We start from the raw sequence: 9,193 nt of genomic DNA, 5'->3' as shown, positions 1-9,193 counted from the left end.
GGTCCCACCCCAAGATGTCCCCACTGGGGTCCTCGATGTCCCCTTTAGGGTCCTCGATGTCCCCTTTAGGGTCCCTCGGGGGGGGGTCCCCGTTCCCCCCCCCCCAATGTCCCCTTTGCTGTAGTCCCTGTGCCACCTCTGGTGTCCCCCAAGTCTTCTACCTGGTGTCACACTGTCCCATGAGTGTCCCCTCGGGGCGAGCGGACCCTCCCATGTCCCTGTCCCCAACAGGTCCCCTCTTTGTCACCTCTTAGGGCTTTTTGGGGCCACCCGTGTCACTTTTGGGGTCCCCAAACCCTCCGCACCCGCCCCCCCCACCCTGAGGGACCCAGCTCTCGCCCCGTGACGGACGCAGCAGCTTTAATTTGGGGACAAAGGGACACGTCACCCCGCCGCGGGGACACGCCGGCCACCGGGGTGGTGGCACCTGGGGGTTGGTGGCACTTTGGGGACGCGGTAGCACCACGGGGCGATGGTGCCTCAGGGACGCGGTGGCACCAGTGTGGGGTGGCACCTTGGGGGAACACGGTGGTACCGTGGGGCGGTGGCACCACGGGGACACGGTAGCATCACGGGGTGGTGGCACTTTGGTGACACGGAGGCTCCGGGGGGGGGTGGGGTGGGGGTGGTGGTGGCACCACGGGGACACTGTGTCACTGGGAGGTGGTGGCACTTTGGCAAGACAGGGGCTCCGGGAAGGGGTGGGTGGTGGCACTTGGCGGGCAGGGTGGCACTGGGACACGGTGGCACTTTGGGGACACGCGGTGGCACTGCCTCAAGCCTGGCATTGTGACTTCTTCTGGGTGGCCTGTGGGGACAAAGGGGGGACTGAGGGGCGGACCCGGGTGTCCCCATGTCCCCAGTGTCCCATCTGTCCCCAAGGGGACCCCGATGTGACACCCCCCCCGTCCCCCAACGGGGACACAGGCGCACCTGGGTGACGCTGACACCCGTCAGGGCCTCGACGGCGGCGGGCAGGCGGGTGACGACGTCCAGGATCTCCCCCGGTAACCGCGACACCCCGATGTCACCCGAACCGCCGGCCACCAACGTCACTCGCCGCGTCCCCAACAGCGGCTGGGCCACCGCCTCCGCCACCTGGGCCCCCCCCCCCCCAAAAACAGCGGGGTTCACCCCCAAAATCCCCCTCTTTCACCCCAAAAATGGCCCTTGGTCCCCCAAATTCCTCCCAGACTCCCTCCCCGGCACCCCAAAATACCCCCCCAACCCCCAAAATACCCCTGGGGGGACCCCAAAACCACCCGGCCCCCCCCCAACCCCCCCCCATCCAAGGGGGGGCACCCCAAAACCATAGGAGGGACCCCCAAATCCATGGAGGGGGCAAAAAACCTACGCCGGGGGACCCCAAAATATCCCATGGAGCCCCCAAATCCCCCCCCAGGACCCCTGAAACTGCCCCCACCCCATGGGGGGGACCCCAAAACCATGAGGGGGGACCCCAAAGTATCCATGTGACCCCAAAACACCCCATGGGGACCCCAAAACACCCCCTTGAGCCCCCTAGAGATGCAATAGGGACCCCAAATCCCCCCCCAGGGACCCCAAATCCCCCCCCAGGACCCCTCAAACTGCCCCCACCCCATGGGGGGGACCCCAAAGTATCCCTGTGACCCCAAAATACCCCATGGGGCCCCCCAAAACACCCCATGGGGACCCCAAAACACCGCCTTGAGCCCCCTAGAGATGCAGTAGGGACCCCAAATCCCCCCCAGGACCCTTCAAACTGCCCCCACCCCATGGGGGGGACCCCCCCAAATACCTGGGGGAGCCGCTGCAGCACCATGTCGACGACGGCGGCCTCCTGGTACTGCCCGAACGCCTCCGCCTTCGCCGCCGTCTGCGCCGCCTCCGCCCGCGCCCGGGCGGCCACCGCCGCCGCCCGCGCCGCCCCCGTCACCTGCGCGGCACAGCTGGGTCCCCACCCCCCCCCACCCCAGGGGTCCCCTGTCACCCCCCCCCGCCCAGATGTTGGGGTCCCCCGTCACCCCCCAACCCTGACCTCAGGGTCCTCTGTCACCCCCTGCCCAGATGTTGGGGTTCCCTGAGTCCCCTGTCACCCCCAGACCCCGGGGTCCCCTGTCACCCCCCGTCCCGGACCCTGGGGTCCCCTGTCGCCCCCCGCCCAGATGTTGGGGTCCCCTGTCACCCCCCAACCCTGACCTCAGGGTCCTCTGTCACCCCCCCGCCCAGATGTTGGGGTCCCCTGGGTCCCCTGTCACCTCCAGACCCCGGGGTCCCCTGTCACCCCCCCGCCCAGATGTTGGGGTCCCCGTCACCCCCACCCCCCCCTCACCTTCATGGCTTCGGCCTCAGCCTCCGCCTGCATCATCATCTGCAGCCTGTGGAGGGGCGGGGCTTGGGAGGGGGTGGAGCCACTGGAGGGGTGGGGCTCAGGAAGGAGGGGTGGGGCTCAGGGAGGGGCGGGGCCTCCCAGTGAGGGTGTGGCTGTGGGGGCATGGTCTGGTGGGGGTGTGGGGCGTGGTTTGTCAGAAAGGGGGCGTGGCCTCCCTTCAACGGGCCCTGGCTTCCCTTAAAAGGGGCGTGGCCTTTTAAAGGGGCCATGACTGCAGCCTGGTGGGGGTGTGGCTTAATGAAGAGGGTAGGGCTCCCCTTCAAAAGGGGCATGGCTTTCCCAAGGAGGCGGGGCCCACCAGGTGGGGGTGTGGCTTGGCAGACCGGGGCAGGGCTCCCCATTTAAAGGGGCAGGGATTCCCCCAAGGAGGTGGGGCCCACCAGGTGGGGGTGTGGCTTGGCAGACTGGGGCGGGGCTCCCCATTTAAAGGGGCAGGGCTTCCCCCAAGGAGGTGGGGCCCACCAGGTGGGGGTGTGGCTTGGCAGACCGGGGCAGGGCTCCCCCCAAGGAGGTGGGGCCCACCAGGTGGGGGTGTGGCTTGGCAGACCGGGGCGGGGCTCCCCATTTAAAGGGGTAAGGCTTCCCCCAAGGAGGTGGGGCCCACCAGGTGGGGGTGTGGCTTGGCAGACTGGGGCGGGGCTCCCCATTTAAAGGGGCAGGGCTTCCCCGAAGGAGATGAGGCCCACCAGGTGGGGGTGTGGCTTGGCAGACTGGGGCGGGGCTCCCCATTTAAAGGGGCAGGGCTCCCCCCAAGATGGTGGGCCCCACCGGGTGGGGAAGGGGCCGCACTCACCGCTCGGCCTCGGCCAGGCGCTCGAGGCGGTACCGCTCGGCCTCGGCGGGTTTGCGGACGGTGGCCTCCAGCTCGCGTTCGCGGCGCCCGATCTCGTGCTCCTGCAGCTGCGCCTGCTGCGCCCGTTCCACCACCAGCACCTGCGCCCGCTGCTCCTCGATCTGCTGCTTCGTCTTCGCCACCTGCGCCCGCGACACCCCCTCAGCACCCAGGCGGGTGGCGGGGGGACCCTGGCATCTGGGAGGGGGGACGGACACACGGACACCCCCCAGGGACCCAGGTGTTGGGGGGGATCTAGGTGTTTTGGGGGTGCCAAGGGGTGGGGAGACCCAGGTGTGTGGGTGTCTGGGGGGGACCCAGGTGTCTGGGGGGGGGGGACCCAGGTGTTTTGGGGGGGGGGGGGGCAAGGTGCTGGGGAGACCCAGGTATCCAGAGCACCCAGGTGTCTGGAGGGGGACCTAAGCATCCCAAGGGACCCATATTTTAGGGGGGACCCCAGGATCTGGGGGATGCAAGTGTCCTGGGGGGATCCAGGCATTCGGGGGGGGACCCAGGCGTCCTGGGGGGGTGCAGAGGGCACCCAGGTGTCCTGGGGAGGGGACCCACGCACCCAGGATCATGTCACAGGGGGTCTCAGGTGCCTGTGAGGGGGTCCCAGATATCCCAGGGGGGTCCCAGGCATCCCAGTAAGGGGACCCAGGCATTCGGGGGGGACCCAGGTGTCCTGGGGGGGGACCCAGGCGTCCTGGGGGCGTGCAGAGGGCACCCAGGTGTCCTGGGGAGGGGACCCACGCACCCAGGACCACGTCACGGGGGGTCCCAGGTGCCTGTGGGGGGGTCCCAGATATCCCAGGGGGGTTCCAGGCATCCCAGTAAGGGCGCCCAGTCATTCGGGGGGGACCCAGGCATTCGGGGGGTGACCCAGGTGTCCTGGGGAGGGGACCCGGGTGTCTGGGGGGGTCCCAGGCATCTGGGGGGGTCCCAGGCGCCCGGGGTACCTGCAGCTGGTAGGCCAGGTCAGCCTGGGCTTTGCGGGCGCTGACGGCGGCGTCGCACAGCGCCTGCTGCACCTGGAAGTCGCGCTGGGCCTGCGCCATCGCCGTCTCGCTCAGCAGCTGCGCCGAGACCTGCTCCTGGCGCGCCCGCGCCTCCTGCGGGGTGACGGGGACATGGGGGACACCGAGGGACAAGGGGACGTGGGGGACACCGGGGGACGTGGGGACAAGGGGAGGTGGGGGACACCGGGGGAGAAGGGGGACACGGGGATGTGGGGGACACCGGGGGACAAGGGGAGGTGGGGGACACTGGGGGACGTGGGGACAAATGGATGCGGGGGACATGGGGATGTGGGGGACACTGGGGGACATGGGGACAAGGGGACGTGGGGGACACTGGGGCGCATGGGGACAAGGGGACGTGGGGGACAAGGGGACGTGGGGGACACCAGGGCACAAGGGGGACACGGGGATGTGGGGGGACACTGGGGGACAAGGGGGACGTGGGGACAAGGGGACATGGGGACACCAGGGGACATGGGGGACACCGGGGCTCATGGGGACAAGGGGATGTGGGGGACACCGGGGGACAAGGGGGACACAGGGATGTGGGGGACACTGGGGCGCATGGGGACAAAGGGACATGGGGGACACTGGGGGACAAGGAGACGTGGGGACATGGGGATGTGGGGGACACCGGGGGACAAGGGGACATGGGGACAAGGGGGACACTGGGGACATGGGGGACACCGGGGCATAAGGGAACGTGGGGACAAGGGGATGTGAGAGACACCGGGGGACAAGGGGACGTGAGGGACACCGGGGGACAAGGGGACATGGGGACAAGGGGGACACCGGGGGACAAGGGGACACCAGGGCTCATGGGGACAAGGGGACGTGGGGGACACCGGGGGGGCATGGGGACAAGGAGGGACCCAGAGGGACGTGGGGACACTGTGGGGACAGCAGGGGACACTGTGGGATGGGGGGCAAAGGGACATGGTGACACTGTGGGGACACTGGGGGACACTACAGAATAAGGGGACATTGGGGATGGGGGGACATGGGGACACCAGGGGACAGGAGGGGACACCCGAAACCGGGGGCACGGGGATAGAGGGGGACACCGGGGGTTGGGGTGACACGGGGGGACGCGGGGGTGACAGAGGTGACGTGCTCACGCGGATGCCAGCGTCCCGCTTGGCTTCGGCCTCCCCGACGCGGGCATCGCGCTGGACCTGCGCCGTGCGGCCCTTCCCCAGCGAGTGCAGGTAGTCCTGGGGACAAGGGGGGGACGTGGGGACGCTGTCATCCCCCTCGTCCCACGTGCCACCTGGCCATCGTGGATGTCCTTCAGAGTCTACCTGACCACGTTGTCACCCTTGTCCCCACCGTGTCCCCCCCCCCGGTGCCACCTGGTCATCGTGGATGTCCTTCAGAGTCTACCTGACCATGTTGTCACCCTTGTCCCCACCGTGTCCCCCCCCCAGTGTCACCCGGTCATCATGGATGCCCTTCAGGGTGTCGCTGACCATGATGACACCCTTGTCCCCACCACGTCCCCTTGTCCCTAGTGCCACCTGGCCACTGTAGATGTCCTTCAGAGTCTACCTGACCATGTTGTCACCCTTGTCCCCATCATGTCCCTCCCTGGTGTCACCTGGCCACTGTAGATGTCCTTCAGGGTGTCACTGACCATGATAGCACCCATGTCCCCACCACGTCCCCATGTCCCTAGTGCCACCTGACCAGTGTAGATGTCCTTCAGAGTCTACCTGACCCATGTTGTCACCCTTGTCCCCCCCGTGTCCCTGCCCGGTGCCACCTGCCCATCGTGGACGCCCTTCAGGGTGTCACTGACCATGTTGTCACCCTTGTACCCCCCCGCCGTGTCCCCGCCGGTGTCACCTGGTCGTCGTGGATGTCCTTCAGGGTGTAGCTGACCACGCTGATCCCCATGTTGACGAGGTCGGACGAGGCCACGTTGAAAACCTGCTCCGAAAACTTCTGCCGGTCCTTGTAGATCTCCTGGGGGCGGGGCATCGGGGGGGCGGGGCTTAGGGGGGTGGGACTGAGGGGCGTGGCCTCCCAAGGGGGTGGAGTCACAACAGTAGAGCTTGGGCCAAGGGGCAGAGGTCCCGCCAGGGGTGTGCGCCACAGCTGGGTGGGTGTGGCCTCTAGAAGGGGCATGGCTTCACAGACCAAGGGCGGGGCTTCCTGCAAATGGAGGGGCAGGGCTTTCTGCAAATGGGGGGGCGGGGCTTGTAACAGTGGGTGGGGCTTCCATTGGTGCAGGGCTTGTAATAGTGGGCATGTCTTGCCTCCGGGGGGCGTGGCTTGCCCCCCGTTGGGGGGGCGTGGCTTGTGCCCCCCGAGGGGGCGTGGCTTGTGCCCCCCGAGGGGGGCGTGGCTTGTGCCCCCCCGAGGGGGGCGTGGCTTACAGGGAAGCAGGGCTTCCAAGAAGGTGCAGGCCTTTGTGAAAGGGGCATGGCTGGCCCCAGGGGGCGTGGCTGGCCCCAAAGGGGGCGTGGCTGCCCCCTCCCCCCCCCACCTCCACGGTCATGTGGGCCATGATGGCGCGCTGGTGGCCCTCCAGGGTCTCGAGGGCGATCTGGGCGATCTCGCTCTCCGATTTGCCCAGGAACATCTGGCAGGCGGCCGCCAGCATCTCCTTGTTCTGCCCCTGGATCTTCACCTGCGGGAAACGCCCGCCTTCGCACACGCGTGTCCCGCACATGCCTGCCTCGCACACGCGTGTCCCGCGCACGCCTGCCTCGCACATGCGTGCCTCCGGGGGCCCACCGCCGCAGCGTGACCCCTTTAAGAGGCAGAAAGGTGTGAATCCGCTCCAGCAAAGCCCTTTTAAAGGGATACCACCCCCACCCCACCCCCGTCTGGATATTTTGGGGGGGGGGCCCACCACGACAAGAGCCTTTCAAGAGGCTGCTGCCCCTTACAGAAGGTTTATGGGGGGCCCCATGACAACGCCCTTTTAAGAGAATGCTGTCTCCTCCCTTCCAGAAGGGGTCTGAGGTGGGGTCCACCCTAGCAGACCCCTTTTAAGATGATGATGCTCCTCCCAGAGAGCACACTTTATCCTTAAGGAAGTATTTACTCTTTGGGGTGGGGTCTCTGATGATATTTTAAAGCTACACTGCCTCTTTAAAGGGATGGTGGGCCCCACCATGCCAAGCCCCTTTTAAGCAGACCCCTCCCCAATACGTAGCACTGGGGGAACCCCCTTGTGCCAAGCCCCTTTTAAGAGGGATGGTGGGGACCACTACGATGAGCCCTTTTAAGGGTGTGGTCGTCGTGTCGTCCCCCCCCCCACTCTAGAGCAGGACAAGCCCGTTTTAAGAGGACCCCGCCCCAAAGCCGAAGTGGGCCCCACCACTGCAGCTCTTAAAAGGGGCTGCACCGGTGGCTCCTGGGGGTTGTAGGAACGCGGGGTGGGGGTGACACGGGGTGGGGGTGACACGGGGTGGGAGGGGGGTACCTGGGCGATGCCGGTGACGGAGATGGGGACGCCGTGGCGGGTGTAGACCTTCTCACTGCGTACGTTGAGGGTCAGGGTGTTCAGGGAGATCCTGGGGGGAGGACGCGTCACCCTGATGTCACCCTGTGTCCCTTCGTGTCCCCCACACACCCTCTCGTGTCACCCCCCACATGTGTCGGTCCCCCCCCCCCAGTTCCCGTGATACCACGTCCCCCCATGCCACCACCCCCCCCATGTCCCCCCCAAATGCACCCCCCCCCCATGTCCCCACCCCGTCCCCCCCCATGTCCCCACCCTGTCCCCCCCCAAATGTCCCCTCACCGCTGGATCTGCTGCAGGCAGGGCACCACCAGCACCCGACCCCCGGCCACCATCACGGGGGGGCTGCGACAGAAACCTACGGGGACATAAAAGTAAGTGGGGACCCCAAGAGTCCGGGGGGGGACCCGGGGTGCACCCAGGCACCCGGGGGGGGGGACCCAGGAGGATGGGGGACGCCAAGAGTCCGGGGGGGACCCAGGAGGATGGGGGGACCCGGGGGGCACCCAGGCACCCGGGGGGGGGGACCCAGGAGGATGGGGGGGACGCCAAGAGTCCGGGGGGGACCCAGGAGGATGGGGGGACCCGGGGGGCACCCAGGCACCCGGGGGGGGGGGACCCAGGAGGATGGGGGGACGCCAAGAGTCCGGGGGGACCCAGGAGGATGGGGGGGGGGACCCGGGGGGCACCCAGGCACCCGGGGGGGGGGGGGACCCAGGAGGATGGGGGGACCCCAAGAGTCCGGGGGGGACCCAGGAGGCACCCAGGCACCCGGGGGGGGACGGACCCAGGAGGATGAGGGGGACCCCAAGAGTCCGGGGGGACCCAGGGAGGGACCCAGGCACCCGGGGGGGGACCCAGGAGCCTGGGAAGGGACCCAGGGGGACACCCAGGCACCCGGGGGGGGACCCCAAGAGTCCAGGGGGGACCCCAAGAGGCCAGGGGGGGACCCAGGAGCCCCGTGGGGGGAACCCAAGCACCCGGGGCCGGGGGGGACGACCCCCCCCAACTCACCCGACACCACCATGGCCTCGTTGGGGCCACACGTGAAGAACATCTCGGCGGGAACCGGTGGGGAGACCCCCGACCCCCACCCCCGTACCCCCCCTCCCGCTGCCTCCCGCTGCAGCGCGGCCCCACCCACCCCGGAGCCGCCACTATCCCGGCAGCCCCCGCGGCAGCGTTCCCCCCCACCCCACCCCGCCCCGGCGGAGGGGCAGCAGGACCCAGCCTCGCCAATTCCCCGTATTCTGCCCAGCGACCCGTGACGCCATCGGCTTCTCGCCGCCCCATTGGTCACTCCCCGGTTTGTCTTACTGTAAAGTCTCCTGGGAGCCGCGGGTCCTCTCTCCCCCTCGTTTCCCCCTCCCCCGTGTCCCCCTTAGGGCTCCCCGGCCCCACTGCTCCCCTATAGGGAGCTGCTTCCCTATAGGGAGCTGCCCCCCTATAGCGAACTACACCCCTATAGGGATCTGCCCCCAACATGGCGGCGTTTG

At 68.3% G+C, this 9,193-nt stretch overlaps 1 protein-coding gene across 5 annotated transcripts; it reads right to left on the bottom strand.

Moving 5' to 3' along the window:
* Positions 1-343: 343 nt before the first annotated feature.
* Positions 344-8,865, bottom strand: FLOT1 (flotillin 1). 5 transcript variants are annotated; one of them, XM_087730025.1, is made up of 12 exons: positions 8,712-8,864; positions 7,980-8,055; positions 7,659-7,749; positions 6,714-6,857; positions 6,071-6,190; positions 5,344-5,439; positions 4,166-4,318; positions 3,168-3,349; positions 2,315-2,360; positions 1,781-1,918; positions 934-1,098; positions 344-808 (listed from the first exon to the last, which is right to left on the bottom strand). In XM_087730025.1, exons 1-12 carry the CDS (start codon positions 8,752-8,754, stop codon positions 776-778), a joined length of 1,287 nt encoding a protein of 428 aa, XP_087586151.1. In that variant the 5' UTR covers positions 8,755-8,864; the 3' UTR covers positions 344-775. The 5 variants fall into 5 exon arrangements, 4 of the variants coding, with proteins under 4 accessions (XP_087586151.1, XP_087586152.1, XP_087586155.1 ...); XR_015698517.1 differs by having other exon boundaries at positions 671-808; positions 1,781-1,931; XM_087730026.1 differs by lacking the exon at positions 934-1,098 and having other exon boundaries at positions 1,781-1,931; positions 8,712-8,865.
* Between the last annotated feature and the right edge of the window lie 328 nt (positions 8,866-9,193).

The sequence above is a fragment of the Nipponia nippon genome, unplaced genomic scaffold (assembly GCF_047370975.1).
Source record: "Nipponia nippon isolate SJK-2023a ecotype South Korea unplaced genomic scaffold, ASM4737097v1 scaffold_47, whole genome shotgun sequence".
In the NCBI taxonomy this organism is placed as follows: domain Eukaryota; kingdom Metazoa; phylum Chordata; class Aves; order Pelecaniformes; family Threskiornithidae; genus Nipponia; species Nipponia nippon.
This window is presented reverse-complemented; position numbering and strand designations above follow the sequence as displayed.